Source organism: Cynocephalus volans, chromosome 3 (assembly GCF_027409185.1).
Source record: "Cynocephalus volans isolate mCynVol1 chromosome 3, mCynVol1.pri, whole genome shotgun sequence".
Classification (NCBI taxonomy): Eukaryota; Metazoa; Chordata; class Mammalia; order Dermoptera; family Cynocephalidae; genus Cynocephalus; species Cynocephalus volans.
This window is the reverse complement of record NC_084462.1, coordinates 17,987,015-18,012,837: the sequence shown is the minus strand read 5'-3', so window position 1 is coordinate 18,012,837 and position 25,823 is coordinate 17,987,015. Positions and strand designations below refer to the sequence as shown.

Below are 25,823 nucleotides of genomic sequence, written 5' to 3'. Positions count from 1 at the left end.
AAAAAGTTAGAGTTTTAGGACCTCTGGGGAAGAAATATCCGAAAACAAATGTTTAAAGAAATGGCCAAGAAATGTAAACAATAAGTAGAATCAGTAGTATAGAAACTGGAAACTGCTGGGCAAAGTACATTCAGGTTAAAGATGTTTCCAGAGTGTGTAACAATTCCAAAAAAGAACATGGAGCTATGCCTCCTTTCTATGACTTTTCCAAGCTCCGCACCCAAACATTTGTCTTCCTGCTCTGAATCCCAGAGAGCCATGTGTTATTATTCCATAACTGATATTGTACTTCCAACCTCCTTCAGTCACAGAAGCGCTGGTGTCTGGATGGCTCATTTTGGCCCTGGTCAATTGGGAAGCTCTTTGAAACTGTTGGTTTCCTGTGGCTACAATTCCATTTATTCTGGTTCTACCAATTTGTTAGAAAAGGAAATGAATGCTCACTGAATCCCTGCTGAGAGCCTAGCACTTTGATTTACGTTATCTGAACTCCAAGATACAAGTCAGGAGTGATAGAATGTGGTGAGACTGTCATCTTAGAATTTATTGAGGGGTGTAAGTCCAGGATAAGAATGGACATGGAGACTTGAATCCAATCAGACATATATTCTTCTCATGGAGTGATATGGTCTTTCCTCCAGGCCGATTGTTGGATATTCTACATACCAAGGGGCAACGGGGCTACGTAGTGTTCTTGGAGAGCCTGGAATTTTACTACCCAGAACTGTACAAACTGGTGACTGGGAAGGAGCCCACACGGAGATTCTCCACTATTGTTGGTAAGTGGTTTTGCCATCAGGAACATTTGGACTCCAGTAGGAGGTGCGTGCGCGCGCACGCGCGCGCGCGCGCGCGCGTGTGTGTGTGTGTGTGTGTGTGTGTGTGTGTGTGTGTCCATGTCCCCAATGGTGGGACAATTTTAAAGATGAGAGTCTATGGCATTAGGACAGTGCCCTTGAAGGACTCTTGGACCATAATCCACTTATTTTGCCTGATAATGAAAGGTAGCTAGATGACAGAGGGTCAAACAAGCAGGGGCCAAGAGAAGTGGGAATTCACGGAACATCCCCATGAACGGTGCTGGGGTGGAACAGAATTTCATTCTACCCTCTGCACCTTGTCCTTGCCTTTTCTGCTCTCTTGCCAGTTTCCCATGGGCCAGAGCCCTCAGACATCTTGTCTTAATTTTCCTGCTAAACATTCTTGAATCAGTCTTCTCTCCATCTTCATCACTACCCCAGTCCAGACCCCCATAAGCCCATCAGCTCCCTACATTCATTCCTGATTTGTTCCAAAAGGTTACCACCCCCAGCTTAAAATCCTTCAGTGGTTTTCCATTGCTTCTATGTAAAGACCCAGGTCTTTAATGCAGTCAACTAAGACCCTAGATGGTCTCATACCTGCTGACACACTCCCAGCCTCACCTTTCTGTCTCCCTCTCTCACTCTGGGCTCCAGCCACTTTGATCTTCCTTCAGTTCCTAAAATATGCCAAGTTCCTCCCTCGTCCCCCTATGGCCTTGTTCCACCTTCCTAGAATGCTTTTGCCCTCCTAAACTTGTCCTTTGAGCTCCACCGTCAGGAACCTTGTCTAACCCCTCTGCCTACCAAACTGGATCTGGTCCCCTGCTACAAACTCTCACAGCCCCCTATACATTTACATTGTGAAATCCTCACAGTCTATAGTTATATTTGTGTGTGATCATTTGATTTTTTTTTTTTTTAATGTCTGTCTCTCTTACTAGACTATAAGCTCTACCAGGACCAAGGCTGTTTTGCTCACCCTGAATCCCCAGTACCTAATGGGTTGGGCAATAAGAGCTCAGTAAAATGTTGGTGAGTGAATGAGTGAACGAATGACCCCTGCCCGGCGTCTGGAACCTCCTTCCCCTCCCAGTCCCCAGGCCTGAGTGGGTGCCCCTTCTCCACAGTGGAGGAGGGCCACGAGGGCCTCACGCACTTCCTGATGAACGAAGTGATCAAGCTGCAGCAGCAGATGAAGGCCAAGGACCTGCAGAGGTGCGAGCTGCTGGCCAAGTCGCGACAGCTGGAAGATGAAAAGAAACAGCTGACGCTGACATGGGTGGAGCTGTCGACCTTCCAGGAGCGGTACTACAAGATGAAAGAGGAGCGGGACGGCTACAACGACGAGCTGGTCAAGGTGAAAGATGACAACTACAACTTGGCCATGCGCTATGCCCAGCTCAGTGAAGAGAAAAACATGGCAGTGATGAGGAGCAGAGACCTCCAACTTGAGGTGAGGGGTGCCCTGGGGGCCACTAGGCCCAGCTGAGTGAAGTGGAAACGAATGTGGCTGGGGTTCAAGAACCCCACACGGGTCACGTGTAGACTGGAGCACATTGGCCCACCAGATCTTTTCACCCAGCCAGGTGAGGGAGAATAGAGGACACGGCTTTGGAGGCCCAGACCCACCATGCGCACACGCATGCGGAGCCAGTAAGGCTTAGTGCCACTGGCTTAGCCGCCTAGATCCACTGTGCGCATGTGCAGACATGCGCAAACGGATCCAGTTGGGCTTTCCTCTTGTGGCTTGGGGCCCAGACCCACTGTGCGCATGCACGAACAGACCTGGTGGGGCTCAGCGCCACTAGATGCCCTCTGTGCATGCGCAGACACGCTCACGGCCCTACGGTAGGCGGGGTAAGACGGGAAATGGAAGACTGGGAGGTCCAGGCTATGGGCCTCGAGAACATTAGCAAGAAAGTGGGCATTGCACCTACTCTGTGGGAGCATGAACTCCTTGAGGCCAGGACTCTGTCTTTCAAGGCAATCCACAAAACTCAGCATGGCACCTGGCACACTGGCATAGTCAATGCATTTGTCACTGAGTGATCCACCAACCAAATGGCTGGTGTTGTTAATTTTACTTTTGAGATGGAGAAAGGCTAGAGGATTTGCTTCACTCATTCATCCCTTCTATTTTTTGAGTGCCACCATGCACCAGGCTCTTTTCCAGGGATACATAACTCAGGCTAAGGTCCTGCTGTCGTGGAGCTCACATTGTGATCAGTGAACACACACAAGTACCTGGTAATAATAAGTGCTATCAAGAAGAGAAGACAGAGTGTGAGGATAGAGAGTGAGGGGTAGTATGTTAAATAGAGGGGTCAGGAAAGGTCTTTGAGACGGGGATGCATCAGCAGAGATCTAAAGAAACGGAGGGAGCCACCATGCAAGTCTCAGGGCGGGTAAAGCAAATGTAAAGGCCCCAGGTAGGGAGCACGCTTTTTTTTTTTTTTTTTAATAGCAGGCGAGCCAGTATGGCTGGAGCCAACTGAGCAAATGGTACAAAAGGAAGAGGGAGAGATGGCCAGGGCCTAGATCACGGGGGCATGGTAAGAACTTTGGAATTTGTTCCAGTTGTGATGGGAAGCCACTGAAGGATTGAGAGCTGGGAGTGACAACTGATTTATGTCTTAGAAGGATCACTCTGGCTGCTGGGTGGAAAATAGATTCTCAGAATGTTTATTAAGCACCTGCCATGTGTAAGGCCTGTGCTAAGCACTGTGGGGGACACAGGGATAAATAACCTGAGCTCTGCTCAAGCCACTTACAATTTAGTGAAGCAGACAGATCAGTAAACAATCCACTAGAATTCGGGTGAATTGAGCAGTGGCAGAGTGGGCAGGAGAGTGTTTCAGTCAAAAGCATGAGCTTTCAAGTCTGATAGGTTTGAATTCAGATTCTGGCTTCTGGCTTAATCACTTACTTGGCTATTGGTCTCAGTTTCCTCCTTTGTAAATGGCAATAATGAAAACCATACCTATGCTTCAGGACTGCTGAGCTACAACACCGTTAAGTCTTTGGCAGAGTGGCTGACCTGTAAGCACCCCACAGTGTTAGCACTCCATGCCGACTCGTGTGGACCAGGACTCTTGGGTTGTTCTTTGAAGATGCTGAGGAGGATTTTTTTTTGCATGACCAGGAGAAGTTCCTGTGCTGTTTTCCCTAGGATTTGGGGAAATCAGCCTGCGTCAGGGACTTATAAGTTTCTATACTAGAACTTTCCCCTGTATTACGTTTCTCTGGAGGTATATTAGTAGTAAGAAAGTGTGTGTAGAACTTGAAAGAACATCTGGCCACCTGAGTCCCTGGGTCATTTCTCAGCCCCAGGCTGCTTCCCTGCCTGCCCCTTTCTTCGTTGTCTCAGACCACTGGGGTGCTTTCCCCACCACCAGATTTCTTGAGACCATTCTCCCCACAAGCTTAGACTTGGAAAACAACACCCACCCCTTTGTCGCCTCCTTTCCTTACAGCCCATGAGCACAGTCGTCTTTTTTGGGATGATTTACCAAGGCTAAACAGTTTGGGGAAACAGACAGGCTTAGTCACAAAGGTTCAAGAAGGCTTCGGCTGGTCCTAGTTCCTGACATTAAACTCTTGAGGGTAAAGCTCCGTACATCTCCAGTTGTTGAATTTGCAAATGCAGTAGCTGCCTCCTCCAGGAAGCCACTGTTTCTGGCACTAAGTCTGGGTAGGTCCTTTAGGCCATAGAGCCTGTGAAGTTACAGTCTGGCAGATTTTAAGCTGTTTTTGTTTTTGTTATTTTTAGCAGCAATGCCATTTATTCAAATAAAATTTTGTGTAAAACCTAAGAGGACAAAACATACAAGTGGAGTTGCTCTGGGGGGTGAAGTCAGGGTGTTTTAGTTGGTCGGTGGCTCTCAAACCTTCAGTGGTTTCCCATCACAACTAGAACATTCTAATTCCAAAGTTCTTACCATGACCCCATGATCTGGGCCCTGGTCATCTCTCCCTCCTCCTTTTGTACCATTCGCTCAGTTGGCTCCAACCCCAGTGGCTCTCCTGCCATTTCAAAAAAAGAAAAAGGCGTGCTCTCTACCTGGGGTCTTTACATTTGCTTTCCCCTTGCCCCCCAAGACTTGCATGGTGGCTCCCTCCCTTTCCTTAGATCTCTGCTCAAGGTGACTTCTTAGCCATCTCTTCATCCCCTTCGATAACCCTAGGATTCTTCAGGGGAATCCTGAGTCCCAAGGATCAGAATTTGCAGCCCACCATAAAAGGGCATTGAAATGGGTAATGTACCTTGAGAAAATACCGGCTGGAGTATCTTTTATCCAAATCTGTTACCTGCGTCACCCCGCAAAAGCGACTTGAGAGAATTTTCTAAGAGACATATAGCTCCTTTAGAACTATTCTAAATTAGCTAATCAGGAACTCCCCCCTCAACAAGGAGATGCTGGTTCGTTTTATTGGAGAAGGTTTCTTTGAGCCCTTCTCTGCCATCAACTGAAAGGGGGAGAAAGGGGGCATAACACAGTGGGAAGTCCAGCGGGATCTGAGAAAGCACTGCCTTTTCTGAATGTTTTTGCCAACTGCATTCTCCCCTCGGTCCCCTTGGGGTGTTTCAGATCGATCAACTAAAGCACCGATTGAATAAGATGGAGGAGGAATGCAAGCTGGAGAGAAATCAGTCGCTGAAACTGAAGAATGACATCGAGAATCGGCCCAAGAAGGAGCAGGTTCTGGAACTGGAGCGGGAGAATGAGATGCTGAAGACCAAAAACCAGGAGCTGCAGTCCATCATACAGGTGAGGCCCTGGGAATGGGGGACACTGTGGGCAGAGGGGAGGACGAGGTCTTGGGGGAGGGGCAGACACACCTGCCTCTGGGTGTGAGTCCCAGAGGCTCCACTTGCTGACTGTAGGACCCCAGACCATGCATGTCATCCGTGGGCATCTTAGTTTCCTCCTCTGTAGAGTGGGGGTAACCACACAAATGCTTGTGAGAGACATGACATTCTATAATAGTTGTGAAAACGCTTCCTTAATTGAAGAGCTCCGTGAAAATCACCATTCACACAGAAATCAATGCCCTGGGCCCTACAAGAAGAGAAAAGTACATCCAGGAAACCTACTTCCCCTTAAAGATGTCAAGAAACCCAACTATAAACTCTATGCCATTTCTTCAAACCTCAAGCCTCTCCCCACATTTGTCATCTCAGAATCATTTGTGGGTATGGAGGAGGAAGTTGCTGAGGAGTAATATCCCAAAATACGTCTGCAAGGAAAGAAAAAAAATGCATCCCCCTACTTCCTCCAGAATTATTCCCCCCAGGATTGGCAGCCTGGTGTTGGGGGCTCTGTTTCAGAGCAGAGGATGCATCCCGGTTTAATGGGAGCAGGTTAATTGATATTTCAGGGGAGGCGTCTGGAAAATAGATCAGCCTTCCCTTTGTTGTCACCTGTGAAGTGTGTTGAGGAGCAGCAACTGCTTCTCTGGGCTCTGATAAGAGCTGGAGCAGAACAAAAGGGTCAGGATATTCCTGAGCAGGAGTGAGTTTTATGCTTCTTTCCAGGTGATAAACTTCTTAAGTGATAAGCTGCTTAAAGACCCCAAGAGACACAAAACCTTCTGCTTTCCTGGCACAAAACCTTCTGCTCTGTCAGTGTCTTCCCTGTCTCTTTTGTCCCCTGCCTTCCAGGTACACCTTGCTCCCCACCCCACCCCACCCCAACACTGTTAAACCTTCCTACCTGTCCACCCAGGCTGGGAAGCGCAGCCTGCCAGACTCGGACAAGGCCATCCTGGACATCCTAGAGCATGACCGTAAGGAGGCCCTGGAGGACAGGCAAGAGCTTGTCAACAAGATCTACAACCTGCAGGAGGAGGTCCGCCAGGCAGAGGAGCTGCGAGACAAGGTGGGAGCCCTAAGGGACAGTAGGAGACAGTGTCTGCCCAGCCAGTTCCCTCAGACGGGACCCCTTCTCACGAGGGAGCATGGATGTGTGCTAGCAAGACCTCCCCAGCCCCACACTCCTTTCCAGGGACTAGGTCTGACCCCTGTTGTAAATTCCCTGTACCTCCCAGCATCCATCCCCCTTGCAGTTATTTACGAGGTACTCAATATTAGCACCTGTCTTCCTCTCCCGACCAAAGGCCACAGGAGGGCAGACACGGTATCTTCACTATCCTCCTATACTTGGCACATAGTAGGTCCACAACAGTCCTTAGTTGATTGGCTGAGTCTACTACCATGGTCGCTTCCAGTCGGACAGCTGGCTCTCAGGAGTTTAAGCCATGTTCTGTCCACAAGATCTTGGAGAAGGACAAGCCAACTCCAGCCAGCCAGCAGAAAGGCACATCGAGAAAACAGCTGCCAGCCCTGACCTATTGATTGCTTGATGCACGTATTGATTTCTCTGTGTCGCTCACAGTACCTGGAGGAGAAGGAAGACCTGGAGCTCAAGTGCTCGACCCTGGGAAAGGACTGTGAAATGTACAAGCACCGCATGAACACGGTCATGCTGCAGCTGGAGGAGGTGGAGCGGGAGCGGGATCAGGTACAGGCACCACCTGGAGCATGTGGGACCGAGAGGCTGCACGGCAAAGCCCACAGCCCAGGCCACTGCGGCCCATCAGAGTGTTTTGCCCAGTGTAGTGTCACTGACTATACAGGGATTACTCATGAATCCATCGTCCCTATTTCTATTCCAAAGAGGAATTCTATCTCAAAAGTCTTTCAGAATTCACAGGCATTTGGGTATCACAGGGGTCCGAGCTGGGTTCCTATGGCTCCCACAACCAAGCATGGTTCTTAAATGCCTGGTCTCTTGAGTGGGAGGGGCAAGTTGGGATCCTAGCCTGTCACTCATAAGGTAGGTGCCTACAGGCAAGTATCCACCCCCTGGAAACCTCAGCGCCTTCATCTGTAAAATTGGAATAATTACAGTAGCCCTACCTCATAAGCACAGGACGTGGACTCCAAGAGATGCTGCGTTGAAGCTCTTAACACAGTGCCTGACACTAGCAAGGGCTGGAAAAACAGCTCTAAGAGAGTATTAATGAGGATGGTAGCAACTGAAATGCCTGAGAGTTGGGGTCAAGAGAAGAGCAGCAGACGGTGTGGCTGACACCCGTGCTGGAGATGATGCAGGTCCCTGGATCCGATTTGGTTTGGTCGGGGGCGCGGGGAGGGGAACCTCAGCAGCCCTTGTCCTTCTCCCTGGCAGGCCTTCCACTCCCGAGACGAAGCGCAGACCCAATACTCACAGTGCTTAATCGAAAAGGACAAGTACAGGAAACAGATCCGCGAGCTGGAGGAGAAGAATGACGAGATGAGGATCGAGATGGTGCGGCGGGAGGCCTGCATCGTCAACCTTGAGAGCAAGCTCCGGCGCCTCTCCAAGGACAGCGGCAGCCTGGACCAGGTGGGACTGGGCTGGGCCGTGTCCCCCACACCTGAGCCAGGTACCCTCCTGACACCAGCTGATGGGTGTCCAGCGTCATCACCTTCTCGTGCAGTGGCTCCTCTTACATTTGAAGCCAGAAGGACCCCTTTTCCCTCCCACACCTTGTCCTTTAACCTTCTGCATGTGTCTGTGTAGTGATGAGTAGAAACCACTAATTTTGGAGTTAGAAGATGCAGGTTAAAATCCTGGCTTGGCCACTTCCTAGCTGGGTAACTTCTCCATTAGGAGCTTCGGCACCCTGTCAGTTGACAGCAGCCAGCTGCTCGCCTCTCATGGGGGCTGCCCCCACCATCTGAAGGGTCACTGGGTTTAAGATGCCCTGCTTTTGAAGTTGCTGGTGGCCCAGTGTAAACTCTCACTTACGGACAGTGTGAATTTCAAAGTACATTTCCCAGCAGGGCCCCAGGCACTCAAAAATGAGTGAATGCTGCCATCAAGGTAGATGACGTTGTCCTTATTGTAGCTGTGGGTTTTTCGGGCACCATCAAATGCAGGTACTGTGCTAAGTGCTTTCTGAGCAACATCTCACTTACCCCACAGAACTGTCCTGCAAGGAAGATACACTTACTGTCCTCATTTACAAAGGAAGGGACCCAGACACACATCGCTGCGTAACTTGCCAGAGAGCACAGCTAGTCCATGGCCTGGGGATACTGTGATAAGACCCACCCCCGCCCCTCAGAAGATTCAGAATCCAGCAGTGGAGGCAAATACAGGAAAAAGACATTTCAACATAATGTTGTAAATTCCAAGTTAAAGGGTTGCTACGGGAGGCCAGGGAGGAGGCCTTCACTCCCTCTGGGTTTCAGGAAAGATTCTCTACAATAGGAGCTCAGGACTCCCACCTGGAGTGCTCTTCCCCCAGCGTCACCTGGCCAGGTCACCTGGCCTTGGATGAAGTGCCATTTCCTCAGGGAGACTTTTTTTTTTTTTTAAAGATGACCAGTAAGGGGATCTCATTCCTTGGCTTGGTGTTGTCAGCACCACGCTCAACCAGTGAGCTAACCAGCCATCCCTATATAGGATCCGGGGCCTTGGTGTTCTCAGCACCACGTTCTCCCGAGTGAGCCATGGGCCGGCCCCCCAGGGAGACTTTTGTTGGCCCCCTTAATGGAAGCCAGGAGCCTCTGGATATGCTCTCACTCTCTCCTTGGAGTACTTACCATGGTTTGTAATTATGCATAAGCTCCATGCAGTCCCCTCTGTTTCCAATGCCTAGCATGGTGCCAGGCTCAGGGTAGACCCTCAGTGAGGATCTGCTGAATACATGCATGAAGGTGTGATGGCGCCTGATTAGGTGAGGAGAGATGGGCCAGGCATTCTAGGCCACAGGGACAGCATGAGCAAAGTCCTGGAGGCGTGACACCTCCTGTTGCAGGCCACGATGCAGCTGGAGTGGGAGGTGAGGAGAGGCAGGAGGAAGTAACGGAGCAAGCCAGGGTGGGCTGCGTGCTAAGGAGCTTTGCTGCTATTCTAGGACCGTGAGGGGTTTTGTGCAGGGAAGTATGGCAGCAAGCTTTGGGCTTGGAGACAGCACAGCATGAGAGTGTGTGTGGCTTTGTGGGGGCCACACGGAAGTCACATAATGCTCTTGCACCTCAGCTTCCTGTTTTATGAAAAATGATTATTGACGATGTATACTTGTCACAGAGGATTAAATCAGATCATGGATGTAAAGCACTCAGGACAGTTCCTGACACTGTTTTATTTTTTTTTTCATTAGTCAGTCATTCAGCGGTAGTTTTTGTATTTTTGGTTCAGGCACGGGGCTAGAAATTGGAACTATGATGATGGCACATTTGATGTAAGGGCCAAGGCCAGTTAGGAGGCAATCCCGTTACTGTTATAAAGAAGACAAAGGCCTGGTCCAGGTTGCTGGTAGGAGGGAGAGGGGACTGGAGGCCGTGAGGAGGAGAGACTTGAGCTAGAATGATGTTCTTGGCTTCCGGGTGGACGCTGGGCTCGAGGGAGAAAAACAGGCTGCCCTGAGTCTCAAGTCTGGGTGCCCGATGGAACGATGACACCATTAGCCAAGCTGCCCTGCTGGCCAGGCTGCTCGTCAAGCCCCACCACCAGCTCCGGCTTCTCTCTGTCTCCAGAGTCTGCCCAGGAACCTGCCAGTGACCATCATCTCTCAGAACTTTGGGGATGCCACCCCCAGGATCAACGGTCAAGAAGCGGATGATTCTTCAACCTCAGAGGAATCCCCTGAAGACAGCAAATACTTCCCACCCTACCACCCACCCAGGCGCAGGATGAATCTGAAGGGCATCCAGGTGCTTGGATGCGGAGGGGCCATGGTGCAGGTGGCGCAGGTGCCTTGTCAGGCCACTGAGGGGCGGGAGGGACAGGGAGATGGGAGCCCCCTGCAGGCGGGCGGTGGCACGGCGTGGCCATGCCTGGTTCTGCTTGGGACTTGGGCCCAGATGTGACTTGACCTGTTTCAGTCCCAGAAACAGAAATCATGCCAACTCATGTTTTTTACTTGTTTATTGTTTTTACTGATTCCTTCTCTCATAAAAGTAATAGAAATTTAAAAAATGAGAGAGAGAATGAAATAAGTATTATTTCCAAATTCATTTGTTTATTAACCAAATAAGTATTGAGTGCCTATTATACACCTATCCCATGCCAGGCACCGTTGTAGGAGCTGAAGTGACAGCAGTAATCTTGCCACTTTGCTCTGGATCTAGTGCAATCTGTGGCACATGGCTGACTCTTGATGAGTAGTGAATGAATGAGTGAGTGAGTGAGTGAGTGAGACCATTTCATAGAGGGCCCGACGTGCCTCTGCCTCTCCCCATCTTGCACACATCGGAGCCCAACTGGGGAGCCATTAGCATTCGTGCCAAGGTGGAGCAGCTGCCTGAGAGCCCCATCCTTCCTGAAGATTCCCCCGCATCATGACCCGCTCTGCCTAGCCTCACATTCCCCACACATCGCCCCTTCCCCTCTGCTGTGCTTGGCTCTTGTCCTGTCTTCTGCTAGAAGCCATATTGCACAGCCTCCCAGGAGGAGAGCTTGTCTGTACTAACAGCTGCCTGATCCAGGCCCAGGGGAGCTGCCACTCTTGTCCCGGCAGCAGGAGATGGGCATTGTGTGCGTTCTGTGCCGACCCAGGTGGCTGTGTGATGAGGGGCAGGATGGCTCGCCTTGTTTTATTTTTTTCCTTAGCTCCAGTGACATGTGTCTAGGGCCTTGTTTGATTTGTGTCCTGTGTCTTGTTTCTTCCCCTCCCCTCTCTTTCAGCTGCAGAGAGCCAAATCCCCCATCAGCCTGAAGCGAACATCAGATTTTCAAGGTTAGTGAGATGCCCGGATCCCTCTCGCCTGTCTCATCTGTCACTCTGACTCTCAGTCCATCTGTTTCTCCCACTAGAGCGATCAGTCCTGCAGGGTAAACCTGGGCTGGGCCTTAGGGGTCCCAGGGTGGTGGGGTGTCCATCCAGATGGTAATTAATGTTCATTGTTTATGAAGCAGGCAGGAGTCCTGACCGCTGAAACATCATCTCTGTGGTTCCTCCACCACCCCTGCCCCTCCCAGTGGGTCTGTCCAGAGCCCCCAGTGCTTCAGCTGAACTGTGCATTTTTGCTCATGGCTTATTAGCTGGAGGATTGCTTGACCTTTCTCCAAGACTTCTGGCTGGGTGGTCCCGGGCATGCGAGGCTGCCGGTTCATCCGTAAGCCCCTGGTTCTCTGAGATACACACACACTGCCTTCAGGATTCCTCTCTTTTGTCCTCACTGTGGCTCTAGGAGTGACAGATGGGCTAGCGAGGGTTTTCCCAGGCACATCAAGCACCTACTATGTGCCAGGTACTGGAAGGTCCAGGTAGATGACCCTGGAGCCTATGCACTCAGGCAGGACCATAGTGAGGAGGTGGAAAGTGTATGGGACACTCAAGGTTGGAGAAGGATCCATTAAGAAGGGGACATTTAAACTGGGCCTGGAAAAGAGAAAGTTTTGGCCAGTGGACAAAGTGTCTGGAAGGACTCCTCAGGATAGAGGGAGGGAGCATAAAGAGAGGTGGGACAGGCGTGCGTGGTGCGGAAAGCTGCTCTGCCGTTCCGGAGCACAGAGCAGGACAGTGTTGGGAGTGAGACCGTGGGGTGGGCAGGGCCTGGAGTGCCACGCTAAAGATGTGGACTTCATCCTGCCCCAGCAAGGGCTTTGAGGAGGGCAGGAGTGTGAGGAGTCCAGACCAGGGCTTTAGGCAGCTCTCTTGGGGTACAGAGGGCAGGGGAGGGAGCCCAGAGCCAGGGGTCTGGTCCAGCTCCCCCATGGCTACATCAGGTATCTCAGCGACCTTTTTTATCAGAATGGATGTGCAAAGGACCCAGGGCCTATGGGAGGTAGAGAGGGTGTCTGCCCCAAAAAGAAGAGAAAATGTGTAGTGGGGCCGTGGGGCTTTTTTGCTCCTCACCAGACCATGACGGGCTGCCTAGTGTGAGGTGCTGGTGGCCCAGGGAAGCACAACACACAGTTCCTCCCCTCAAGGTGCCCACAGCCTGGGTGCACGTGCACACACATGCATGAATGCACAGCGGTGGGGGAGGGACACAAGTGGCAAAGCCGTCTGATGAGGGCTGAGGGGAGTGTGCACAAAGCCCCAGGCAGCCCATGATGGAGCAGGGAGGGCACCAAGGAAGGTTTTTCTGAGGAGGTGACAGACTTTGCTCCCAATTTGCCCTAGTCCCCCAGCCAGCCAACCCTGTTTATCGGGGAAAGGTGGACTCCATTCTAGTGATGGAGTAATTGGGCAGGAGTATTCTTGCTCCACTGAGAGGCTTGTGCTCCCAGTTGTCCATTGTCCATTGCCAGCCAGGGACCCCCTCCCAACATAGATCCCCAGAGACAAGTGACATGCTTCAGCCTTGACTGAGGCCACACTGGGCCGGCCCCAGCTGGGGGCAGGGATATGTTGGTAAACAAGACCAGCCCCCCTCCGGGAAAAAAGAGTAGAAGGTTTTGAGGGCTCTTCTTCCAGCGGATGCCAGAGAGGGGCAAGCAAGCCCCCAAGGGAAAGAGGAGCCTCGTCCCCATCCTTGGCAAAAGGAGGTTTGGGACCCAGAGCCAGGCAGAAAAGCTGATTGCTCACTGGCCACAGTGGCTCTGATTTCCCTTTTCCCACCCTTTTTCCTCTCTCCCCTCTCTCTTCTACCTCAAACCCTCCCCCCGCCCTACCCCTTTCTCTGTCTCTCCTGCCCCATCTCCAATGAGGACAGTTAAGGGACACGAAGAAGACGGCACAGACGCCAGCCCCAGCTCCTCCAATTCTCTGCCTGTCACCAGCTCCTTCACCAAGATGGTGAGCTGCAGTCCTGCTTGACCCTGCCACCGACGCCCCTTGCAGAATGTTGTCCCCAGGGCCACCAGCTTTGTCCACCCCCAGGCCCCAACCGACCTTGCCTTCCTCTCTGAGCCCAGGCCTGTGAGCAGCGTCACTCTCTGTTCAGGGTTGCAGCCTTGGCCTTGCTTATGTTTATTTAAAGATGTTTCCACAGCCTTACAATGTATTTACACCTTCTTGCCGCCTCCTTTCCCAATTTAACACTTGGTGGGAGGAGGAGATGGGCCTCTGAGGGGCCATAGCGAATTGCACAGGCAGCTGAAAATTCTGCCGCAACTTCTCAGCCGCCGGCAACTCTGGCAGCCTGGGGAGGCAAGTGGCTGGAGGCAAGTGGCTGCAGAGCTTAGGCTTGGGGCCCCCTCGACCCAAGAGAGGCCCCCACTCCTCGGCTCCAGCCCACCTGGACAGAGCCAGGCAGGGTCCCAGCCACCAGATCCAGTGTCACTCGCCCCCAGCCAGACAGCAGAAGGCACAGGATTAGAAATTCTAACCCCAAGGGGAAGCGCTAGGAAGTTTGTCAGCTCAGCTTCCAAAATCAGGCCCTGGGGGAGGCAAAGATTTTATAATGAATGATTCCTGTCTGATAGCAGCTCTGAGTGGCAAAATCCAAGACTCTTATTTTAGGCAGCCCTTGCCAGGAGCCTGCAGGCCTAGTTTCAAAGGTCACCCTCCAGCAGCTGTGCTGCTGGGGGGGTATCCATTGCCCCTCCCACATGCCGGGCCCACACTCTCCATTGTGTCCAGAGCAGGTGCCCACAGCGGGCACAGCCTCGGGGACATGGACCTCAGCCTGTGCAGGGTAGCAAGGCACCACCTTGGCCTGCCGAGCCTTGGTTGGTTCCTCCTGCATCCTCCCCTGGAGCAGATGTGCGAGCAGATGTGCTCCAGGCTCAGTGGCTGCAGCCGCCCCAGGCTGAGCACAAGCCTTCTCCGGCCAAGGTTGCTGCTGAGAATGAGCTTGCTGCCGGAGTTGGAGGCAGGAACAAATCCAAGTTAAATTTAGTCCCCATGTATATAATATTTATGCCCACAGAGGCATTGGCGTATAAATATACAGCTCCCATAACACATTTGCGTGTGTGTGTTGGAAGCAGCCCCACCGGAGCCGCAGCAGCATCATGTCAATCACCGCCGAACCCCCAGGAAACGACTCCATCGTCAGACGTTATAAGGAAGACGCACCTCATCGCAGGTGTGTGGCAAGTGGAGGGAGGAGGCGGGGCATTTGCCTGGCCCTGCTGTGTGCCAGCTCACTTTCCTGTCCCCATGCCACTCCACTCTTACTAATTCAGCAGTCCTTGAAGCAACCTTGAAAGGTGGGCAGGATGGTGTGCATTGTTCACATGAGGAGACTGAGGCTCGGAGAAGGGAAGTGGCCTTCCCAGGGTCACCCAGCCAGCTGTCAAATGACAAAACCTGTGTCACTTGGCCCCATCCTGCCTAGAAATCAGGTTTTATCTCCTGTGGCCCCAGGGCTTGGCTATTTCAGCAGAAGAGTAAGAGACCCATGAGTGGCTTTCCCACTTTCTGCCCCCATCTTCCACACCTCCCAAAATAATTCATGTCCTCAACAGGGATAATCACAGTGGAGGTGACCCTGGCATCCAGGTGTTTACAATCAGCCAGATATTTGGCACATCACATTCAAAGTCAGAGGTTGTTGGGTGGTTTCCAAGGGGCTGAGAGCAAGGCGTGGCTGAGGGGGCTGGATGCACATCCCGGGTCCTGCCAAGAGCCTGCATGCAGCCCCCTCAGCGTGACCTTCCCTGTCCGGCTCTGGGCCAGCAGCAAAGAGCCACCCAAGTCCGTCCATCAGCTCGCTCCCCACTGTGGGACCACTCCTCACAGTCGTCGTTGGCAGGCTGCTGTCTCCTGGCCAGCTTGAGGAGGTGCTGGAGGTGGCTTTTGGAAGCCACATTGGCCCTACACTGATGCCGCCACCACCTTATGACTCTGTTGAGGACTCCTGGGGCACACTCAGGTTTGCTCCCATCCCCTCCTGTCTGGAGGGCACTCGGCTCTCTAGATCCATCCAGCCGTGCAGCCCATCTGAGTACAAATGGATATTAATTACTCTCTGTTTCAAAGAAGAGTGAAAAGGAAATGGATAGCAGTGGGGCTGTCGGGACCTCTGCGCACCTGCTCTTTATCTTTCCTCCTCACCTGCTGGAGGACGCAGCACCCTCTGCTAGCTGTCCTGCCGCCCCTAAACCTGCACGGTGCGGCTTCATCCAGCCCTTCTTGCCCCGTACCCCTCTGCCCAGCCTCTGGCCTTCCTTTCCTGCCCACACTGCCCTCTCAGAACCAAGGCCTCCCAGAAAGCTGGGGTGTTCCGGAAGCCCCCCACCTTTCACCCACCTACACACACGCACACAAATGCCCTCCCCATCCCTCCCTTGTGTCTTGCAGCACAGTCGAAGAGGACAATGACAGTGGTGGGTTTGACGCCTTAGACCTGGATGGTACGTACCTGTCGGATCTGAGGGGTGTCACGGGTGCAGTGTCGCCTGCACTCCAGCATGAGCAGGGCCACCGCCTACAGGCCTCTGACTCCCAGCAGGGCCTGCCTAGGAAGGAGCCTGGCCCATAGTAGGTCCTCAGGAAGTATGTACGGAATGAATTCAAAGGGTAGTGCCTGAGCACAGAAGATAAGCCTGTCTCAGGTGGGCTTCTTACCTGTGGCCGGGAGATGCACCAATTTTGTAGGCAATAGGGGGCCATCCAGCTGTTGAGCAAGGGATCAGAATTAGGTCTGGGTTTTTTAAAAAGAACAGTTCTCATGTACTGTAACTGAGCATTGTGAAGGTGCTTGACCTGTGTACCTGATCCAGCTTAATCTGATTTCCACAACTGCTTTCAGAAATGCTGTTGTCATCCTCATTTTACAGATGAAGAAACGAAGTCTTAGAGGCGCTAAAAACAGTAGAGTGGAGGGGGGATTAGAAGCAGGGAGTTCTCATAAGAAATGCTTGTGTTAAGCTGTTAACCAACCTACACAAAATGAGTAGTAAGAATGGGGCAGTGGGGACCGCAGCTGAAGCAGGTGGGAATCAAAGTTATTCTCCATCCCCTAAAATTGGAGGTATAAGGCAGGCAGACACTGGGGACTGAGACCATGTGATAACCCTGAAATGGCCCCATGGGTAGAACTGGAGTTATGGAGCGGGTATTCCCTTGGCCCAGAATAGGCCGTCCAGAGAGCCTGGTGTCCAGCTGCAGAGAACGTGTGTGAGACACCCACCACCCTCCTCTTCCAGCCAGGAAGTCCTCTTCAGCCCAGCACGTGCCTCGCCAGGCCCTGTGCTAGGTGCATGGGACACAGAGACTCATGTCCCTGAGTCCTTGCGTTGGCAGAGACTGTGGTGATATAGCTGTAACCCAGTGGGCAGGTAGATGCAGGTTTGCAAGCCCAAGGAGCATCTGGAGGATCAGCAGGTGGAGGCAGAAAAGGAAGGGCTGAGTAGGAAGGCCCCTCGGGAGATGGCTCAGTGCCTCGGGAAGGTGGTGGCTTCTCCTGGTTCTACAAAGCTGGCAGTAAGGGAGACTAGCTCGGAATCCTCCGGGTGTGCCCTGCCAGTCCCCTCAGTCACAGGGCTCCCCCTAACCTGCCTCCACCCCTTGCCAGCTAAGGCTGCAAGCAGATAAAAGATTAGTGGTCCTTCTTAATGGGGGACCATCAGAAGCTATCAAGTGTTAAAGAGAGGTTAGCACCTAATCGAGGCTGGGTAATGAGAAGAATTGAAAGAGTTTTGTAAAGGAGGGAGCTGGGAAGAGAATCCTGGGCAGCCATCCAAAGTATTTTTGCAGCGTCGGGAAAAAATCCCTTTGCAGAGAAGCCTTTGTTATCAACCCCAAGCAGGATTTGCAAATCCCTCCATCACAGTGTCCAGGAGTTGTATGGCCTGGTCATCTTTCCCCCAGGGTCCTTGGGGTCCAGCTGAGGTGAAAAGACAGGCAGGGGCCTCCATATCTGGTCCAGACCTGGGTCAGTCCCATAGGCCAGGAAGCCAGTGGGTGGTAGTGAGACCCAAGTGGTCCCAAAATGAAAATCTGGGGAACCAATTCAAAGCAGAGCTAGCAACTATTCACAGGAAGCTCCCCCCTTTCCAGATACAAAAAGGGATTCTTAAAAATCCAGATACTTGGTGAGGCTTCCTAATCAGAGGGGACTCCTGCAGGCAGGGAAATGGCTTTATTGGAGAACAATCGAGGACTCCACCGTCTGTCCTGGGGGCGCTCATAGACCACGCTCTTGAGAGACTGGGAGGGAGCTCAGAGGCTGGAGGACTCCAAGTCCACCACCCAGTGCCCAGGCCAACTTCCCTTCCGTCATTAATGGCCATCCCAGCAGGTCCAGGGCCACCCCTCAGCACTTCCCCTGGCTGTTGCTGGGGCCTAACAGTTCCTTTCTCCTTTGCAGATGACAGTCATGAGCGCTACTCCTTTGGGCCCCCCTCCATCCACTCCTCCTCCTCCTCCCACCAGTCTGAGGGTCTGGACGCCTATGATCTGGAGCAGGTCAACCTCATGTTTAGGAAGTTCTCTCTAGAAAGGTACCATGGCGGTTGTGGGAAAGGGGAAGCCAGGACGGGGAACAAGGACAGGATAAAGTCCTCTCACTCCCTCGCTCCCCTGCAAAGGGGACCATCTGAGTCAGTCTAGGAATCATAGCATCCCCGAGTCAGAAATCACTTCCTCTTGTCCCCCTTCCCCCAATTGTCCAAGTGAAGAAACCGAGGCCTCCAGATGAAGGGACTTGCCCAGGGCCACCCAGCACAGCTTAGTAGAAAAAGAAACGTTACCCAGCTGCCTGACAGGCCTGGGGCCCTTCCATGACACACCAAAGTTCAGTGAGCAGTGCTCAAGCAGCCCCTCCTGGTGTGGCGAGCAGGGGCAGGGTAGCCACTGCAGGCAGTCAGCCCTGTGGCCTCAGGTCTCAGCCTAGACAGTGTCTCACTGTGGCTGCTGCGGCCAGGGAGGGCGGCTCAGCTCCTCATCTGTGTTTCTTATGGCAGGAGCCAATTGTGAGCTCTCACTTGACGTAGCCAGTAAGGTGGCTGTGGTGTGATCGCAACCCCTGGGAGCCAGGACACCCCAGCATCTGATGAATGCAGGGGGCTGCACTACCGGGTCCCCACCCATCCTCTGGCATGTCCTGGGTAGAGTGTTTCCTCTTTTCAGCCCAGCTGCCTAACTACTGTTTTATTTCCTGATACAGACCATTCCGGCCCTCAGTCACATCTGGAGGGCACGTGCGGGGTCCTGGGCCTTCAGTGCAGCATACAACACTGAATGGTGACAGCCTCATCTCCCAGCTCACCCTGCTGGGGGGCAATGCACGAGGAAGCTTCATCCACTCAGTCAAGCCAGGCTCCCTGGCCGAGAAGGCGGGCCTCCATGAGGGCCACCAGCTACTGCTGGTGAGGAACCGGGGGCCGTGGGAGCGGGCAGCACAACCAAAGAGGTGTGACGTTTACTGATGGAGGGAGGGGGCAGATCCCCTGAGCCCTGCATTAAGCTACAGATTCCCGGCCAGGAGGTGGCCAGGCTGTCAGCATCTCCAGGTCCCTCCCTCCCCACTCCTCACTTGTGTTTCTAGAGCCTGTGCATAGGCACACATGCACACGCGTGCACACACCCCAGCACACGCGTGCTCTAGGAGAGTAGACGGGAGGCCAGTTCATCCCGCCAAAGCAGGATGCTTTCCTTCCTCTCAGCAGTGCTGAGCTAGTCATTCGTTCAGGGACAGATACTTTTATTTCCTGTGTGGAGCAGTCTCACACTGCAGCTCTGTTAGCCTATGGGCCCGGAGAAGAATAATGTTTCTTTGTATCTAGCTAGAAGGCTGCATCAAAGGCGAGAGGCAGAGCGTCCCCTTGGATACATGCACAAAGGAGGAGGTGCACTGGACCATCCAGAGGTGCAGTGGTCCCGTCACACTGCACTACAAGGTCAACCAGGAAGGTGAGGCCTCGGCCAACAGGACAGACAAGGGGGGCCCCCTGACTTTAGACAAGGAACCTCACCGCCCAGCGCCTCTACTTGCTCATCTGTTCCAGTGGGAGGAATGAACCCCTCCCCATGCTGTCAGGAGGATGGGGGCAGGGGCAGGTGTGGGAGAGCAGGCAGGGATGCAGACCACCGTGAGCAGGGCTTTTCTGTCTAGCACTGGGCTCTCTAGGTAAGTCCACATGCACCTGCCCTGGAGTGCCTCGGGCTGCCTGCCTGGTCATAGGGACACAGCATCCCCAGCCACAAGCACGTGTGTTGGAGCCAGGCAGGAGGAGACAAATGCCCCAGCTGACGGGCTGCTTCCCTGCCTGGCCCATCTCACCCCTCTGCCCGCCAGGTTGCTGTTTGCTTCCTCTCTCCAGCTTCCTGGCCCTGCCTTGGGCAGCAGCTGTGGGTGGCCTTGTCAGCCAAGCAGGCCACTGAGCCACATCTCAGCCCCCAAGCCTTTCACTCTGTGGTCCCCCAGCTCCAGGGCAGGTGGGCCTCACCGTTCTCATCTGGCGTCCAGCAGCTTTTTAATCGTATCTCCTCTTTCTCTTCCAAGACTCCTGGGCAGAGAGCTCTGAGCCTTGTTTTCTATTTCCCAAAGTCTGAGTTCTGTTCTCACCTCCGGGTTTTCCTGCATGATTATCTCTGCAGCTGGATCTTATTTTTAACCGCCAGGGCTCATGAATGTTTCAACAGAGCATAAATAGCCAGTTTCTCTCTAGCTGCTCTCCAAAGCTGCCTGCTCATGCTCCTTCCCAGCAGTCTCCTGCTGGAGCAAAAGATGATAACGACACTCTGTTCCCAAACACAGGGCTGAGTCGCTCCCACATGTAGGGCTGGCTCTTCCTGGCTCCTGTGGCCTGGTTTTCCAGCCTGGCAGAAAATCTCTGGGCATTGCCCTGCCCACTGGCCAGCCCTGTCACAAAACACAATGTGAGCAGTGCCCCTCCAGAGCTGTGAGCAGATAGCCCTACAGTATGGAGCTCCAGGGAAAGAAAGTTCTCTCTAGCAGGGTCCTGTTTGTAGGCACTTCACTCATGGCAGGCAGAGAGCTCAGACAGCAATTGGTGTTGACCCTGGCCCGGTGAGCAGGAAGGATTCTGAGATGCTCTGGACAAAGCCCCTGAAAGAACCAACAGGGAATCCCTGTCTCTCCATGCCCAGTCAATGGGAACATTAACCAGTCAACCCAGACAGCCAAAAATGTCCCTGGAACGTGCAGTGTGGACATTTGACAAGCCTCTCTGGGCCTGGCTGTGTTATGCAGCCCTCTGCATGTGCTACTGATTAAGGGATACATATTATAGATTTATATCATGGATATTCACTTAGAGCTTGCTGCATTTGTTGTATTCATGGCTTATGCCCTTCCAAAACATTTGCAAAAATTTACTTGAAAGGATGATGACATTTAAATAAGGTTAAAACAACATGTGCATGGTCCTACCACTTCGGAAAACCGTTTGGCAGTATCTACTAAAGCTAAGTATATGTATACTCAATGACCTAGTAATTCCACTTCTGTGTATATATCCAAGAGAAATGAGTGCACATGTCCACTGCAAGCAATGTGTAACTCATAGCAGATTTATTCATGATAGGCAAAACTGCAAATGATGCAAATGTGTGCACAAGAGAATGGGTAAATGCACTGGTGTGGAATACTACACAGCACTGAAAAAGAACACACTACTGCTACATTGCCACATCATGGATGCATCCCACAGACATAATGTTGAGCATAGAAGCCAGAAGTGAAAGACTATATTCTGCTTGGTTCCATTTCTATGAAGTGAGGTACAGCTTTTCTGTAGTGATAGCAGCCAGGATAAAGGTTACCCTTGTGAAGGAAATTGATAGAGAGGGTTCTCAGAGGTGGCTACCCACGTGTATACATTTGTGAAAATTCATCAAGTTGAATACTTAGGAATGTGTGCAGTTTATTGTGTGTAACTTAAGCATCAATTAAAAAATAAAGAATAAGAAGGAAGTACCATGTAATGGTGGGGAAGGCATAGAGATTATAGCAGAAATGCTAGGAAAGGTAATCATTGCAACATGGTAAAAATTTTAGCTCTAAGATTCCTGGCAGCCAAGACAGAGGAAAACCCATAAATGACATGGCTACCCATTCATCAGGGAGGAAAGACTTCCCTAGCCATGAATTGTAAAAGGAACGTATCCCACAGGCATATGCTCTGAGGATGGTGGTGAGTGAATTTGCTCTAGGAGGTGCCCTGACTGTTGGGGGCCCTACACAATAGACAGCTGGTGCACATTTGGAACATCTTTCCCTCTGCAGGGTACCGGAAACTGCTGAAGGACATGGAGGAGGGCCTGATCACATCAGGGGACTCATTCTACATCCGGCTGAACCTGAACATCTCCAGCCAGCTGGACGCCTGCTCCATGTCCCTGAAGTGTGATGATGTCGTGCATGTTCGTGACACCATGTACCAGGACAGGCACGAGTGGCTGTGTGCACGGGTCGACCCTTTCATGGACCATGACCTGGACATGGGCACCATTCCCAGCTACAGTAGGTGAGGCCAGAACCTGGGCAGGGCCTCAGTTTCCCTGACTCTGTGGAGGGACCAGGCGGGGGACGAGATGCTGTGAACATCAGCAAAGCGGCTTACAGAGGAGCCCAGGCCATGGAAGGCCACTCCTTTGCCCATTAACAGTGAGGTCCCCAGTCCCCACTCCTCCAGGAAACCTTTCCTGCCTCCCGGGGACATTGCTCTCGCCATTCACTAAAATCTCGTAGTAGCCTCTTTCAGTCTGGTAACAACTAGACAGCTTGGCACTCAATTTTTTGCCCTGTTGTGTTTGCTAGTCATTGCCTTTCCGTAGGCCACACCCCAACAATGTGGTGTAATTAGAGCAGTACTAGCTGGCAAGGACTGAGCACAGGCAATGTGTCAGATACCACAGCAGGTATCCAGAAAGCATCTATAAGACTTTAAAACTGCACATCAACACTATAGCATCTATAAGACTGTAACACTGTTTCTCAGGCCAGTCCTGCAAGGTAAGCAGCATCAGACCAGATTTACAGATGAGGAAACTGAAGCTCAGAGAAGTTAAGCCACTTTGCCTCAGCCCCACTATACATCCGTGCTAAAGTAGGATTCAGACAGTGATGTGAGGTGCCACATTCTCCCTGGGGTTCCCTCAGGCTCAGGGCTCACCCCATCCACAGGGCCGTTTCTGCACAGGGCCAGGTACACACCCCACCCACGTGGGCATGTTGCAGTGGCCCTGCTGGCTTCCACGTGCTTGGCCTTGGGTTCTGTTCCAGCCCCTGAGGCTCCTCTTCTCTTGCCTCCCCAGAGCCCAGCAGCTCCTCCTGGTCAAGCTGCAGCGCCTGATGCACAGGGGCAGCCGGGAGGAGGCAGACACCGCCCACCACACCCTAAGGGCACTCCGGGTAGGTCTGCGAGCAGCCCTCCCAGGGCAGCATGGACAGGGATCTTGCCAGCTTCAAACCTGCCTTTTGGAAGGAGTAAGAATATCCATTAATATTATTGGGATGGTCAATTATGGGGGACTTGGTTTCTTCGGAATAGGACACCTCCACCAGAAGGAGCCCCATCCTTTTGTGCTCTCCCCCAGGATCTTACTTTGTAAGAGAAGAGGGTGTTTGCTGAACCAAGGTTTTTGGTCCTGCTGGAATGCAGGAAGGCCTTTGTTCTACATCTCTGGTCCCTGTTGGGACAAGCAGCCTTCCCCAAGTCTCAGGACTCCTCTTACCCCTCCCCATCTGCTCCCCATCTGAAACTCTTTGATTCCACGGCTGAAGCTTTAGCACAGAGGGGGCTTGAGGACAGCTCTCTGGTTCTCAACAGTATTATTGCATTCATGAATCCTGCCAAGCCCAGCTAGGTCTGACTGATTGATAAACTCATTTCAGAACACTCTGCAGCCAGAAGAAACACTTTCAACCAGCGACCCCCGGGTCAGTCCCCGTCTGTCACGAGCAAGTTTCCTTTTTGGCCAACTCCTTCAGGTAAGGCTCCCCAGAGTGTCTGTTGACTTTTCAATCACATTTTGCTGCAGCTCTGCCCTCTTCCTACCAAGAAGAGAAACCCGTATCAAAATAACAGTGCTTTGTGTTTGTACACCACTCGCAACTTTTCATAGTGCTCACATCTCCTGTCCCATTTTATCCTCTCAATGACAGGTTGGTAGACACTCTCTACACCCATTGGAAGCAAATCCCACTTTCACAAAAGATTTGAGGAAACTTATGGCTAAAAGAAACTTAAACAACTTGGCTGTTAAAAATATTCATAGAAAAATCAGAATCAGGGGGCCGGCCCATGGCTCACTTGGGAGAGTGTGGTGCTGATAATACCAAGGCCATGGGTTCAAATCCCATATAGGGATGGCCGGTTTGCTCACTTCATAGAGTGTCGTGCTGACAACACCAAGTCAAGGGTTAAGATCCCCTTACCAGTCATCTTTAAAAAAAGAAAAAAAAGAAAAATCAGAATCAGTGTATCAGGAGAAGAAAACAAATATTCCAAATATCTAGGCAATTTAGTTCCTCAGATTGAGCATTCAGTTTAATTGAGCATCCTGGCAGCCACAGAAAAAAGCTAAACCCAGCAAGTTTTTAAAAATCCTACCTGACTATGAGAACATGGTAGCTCTTTGGGACCAGAAATGATTTTTCCCTTGTACTTAATTCTGAAAGGAAATTTTTTTTTTGCATGGATCGTTATACAAAGAACATTGACTAGCATAGCATGCAATATCCTCAGAAGTGATTTTACATAGATGCAGAAATGTTCTTTGTGGCCATTTCTTATAATACCAGTTGACAAAAGCTGAGAGAGTAATGTTGAAATGTGGCCACATGAGCATGTTCCTTTGCAGGAGCTGCACTAATTAGACCCCAGTGGAGTCATTGTGATGCTCCACTGCTCCGTCCTGATGTCGGAATAGACAAAACCCAGAGAAATGGCCTGCAGTGTGACACTAAACCCCAGGTAGACACAAGCAGGTGGTAGAGAGACACCCAGGTGGGACGGAACCCTGGCGAGTCTGCGCAGTGGGGCAGGACCATCTGAGATGACACATAACATGCCCACGTGTCAGCAAGTCTGAAACTTTGAGAGTCTCCTCCAGAGACACGTGACCAGTTAACCCCAGAGCCAGGCGGAGATTTCAGCCCCGTAGGATTTTCTTCGCTGCAGAAGGAAGGGTGTGGAGAGGCTCAGAGTAGCCCAGGGTATAGGTACAAACCTGGGCTCGGTACCCACTGCTGAGGTATCCATTTCTGCCCTCCAGGACTCAACTCTGTGAATTATAGAAGGGAGCAAGTGCTCTCCAGAGGGCTTGGGGATGCCAAGATGGGGGTTGTGGGGAGTGTTAGGGGAGATGAAGTTGTCTGCCTGCACATGCCCACCAGTCTGTGACTGTCCCTGCTGAAGGGGGCTCCCAGCCAGGGGTCTTCACCAGCTGGGGCATGTCAGGTCTCAAAGTGCCAGCCGAGGCTGCACCCAGAGTTTTCACGGGAATGTAGATGGACTGACTGATTCATCAAGGCCTGGTTGGGGAAGAGAGCAGGGACATTTTTTGACAGCTGATGGTATCTATCCAATAGCTAAAGAACTCCAGCCGCCTGCTAGGTATCTCCTATTTTTATAGGGGCAGTGGCTGGCCCTAGGTCCACCCCCCAGGGGCAGAGCTGGGATTTGAACAAAGGTCTGACTTTTTTCCAGATTGAGGCTGCTCAGTCTGGTTAGAATCAAAAACAGGGAGAACAGTACCCCTCTGTCCCTGCAGTTTGTCAGCAGGTCTGAGAACAAGTACAAGCGGATGAACAGCAATGAGCGGGTCCGCATCATCTCCGGGAGCCCGCTGGGGAGCCTGGCCCGGTCCTCCCTAGACGCCACCAAGCTCTTGACAGAGAAGCAGGAAGGTACGCAGTGACCTCCTGGCCCCTCCCTGCCACCCACGGGTCACACAGGCACACACCCCTCACCCCTGGGAGGTATATCAACCCCATGAAGCGGCTGGAAATCTGCTCCTTCAAAAGGGAAAGGGAAGAGGTGCAAGGGAAACTCTGGCCAGCCTTGGCTCAGGGGGCCATGCGCCTCCCGTGGTGACGTCCCTGCCAAGCTCACCCCCAACTGACACTTGCTGTAGCTGGTTTGGGCCCACACGCCCATGTTAATTGGCACTGTTTGCTGTGAAGTATTTATTTATTGATTTCTCTCCCCACTGAGTGCC

The 25,823-nt window shown here is 52.1% G+C and overlaps 1 protein-coding gene across 1 annotated transcript in view; it reads left to right on the top strand.

The window, feature by feature from the left end:
* Nucleotides 1-25,823, top strand: part of CARD11 (caspase recruitment domain family member 11) — a 34,608-nt gene that overhangs the window by 1,375 nt on the left and 7,410 nt on the right. The window contains exons 2-19 of the mRNA XM_063091503.1: nucleotides 642-779; nucleotides 1,931-2,256; nucleotides 5,393-5,572; nucleotides 6,530-6,682; nucleotides 7,199-7,324; nucleotides 7,994-8,191; nucleotides 10,333-10,509; nucleotides 11,483-11,534; nucleotides 13,459-13,541; nucleotides 14,675-14,775; nucleotides 15,993-16,045; nucleotides 18,004-18,136; nucleotides 18,802-19,003; nucleotides 19,421-19,547; nucleotides 21,886-22,126; nucleotides 22,917-23,013; nucleotides 23,497-23,592; nucleotides 25,377-25,512. Coding sequence (XP_062947573.1) covers nucleotides 642-779; nucleotides 1,931-2,256; nucleotides 5,393-5,572; nucleotides 6,530-6,682; nucleotides 7,199-7,324; nucleotides 7,994-8,191; nucleotides 10,333-10,509; nucleotides 11,483-11,534; nucleotides 13,459-13,541; nucleotides 14,675-14,775; nucleotides 15,993-16,045; nucleotides 18,004-18,136; nucleotides 18,802-19,003; nucleotides 19,421-19,547; nucleotides 21,886-22,126; nucleotides 22,917-23,013; nucleotides 23,497-23,592; nucleotides 25,377-25,512 — 2,619 coding nt within the window. The remainder of the gene's footprint in view (nucleotides 1-641; nucleotides 780-1,930; nucleotides 2,257-5,392; nucleotides 5,573-6,529; nucleotides 6,683-7,198; nucleotides 7,325-7,993; nucleotides 8,192-10,332; nucleotides 10,510-11,482; nucleotides 11,535-13,458; nucleotides 13,542-14,674; nucleotides 14,776-15,992; nucleotides 16,046-18,003; nucleotides 18,137-18,801; nucleotides 19,004-19,420; nucleotides 19,548-21,885; nucleotides 22,127-22,916; nucleotides 23,014-23,496; nucleotides 23,593-25,376; nucleotides 25,513-25,823) is intronic.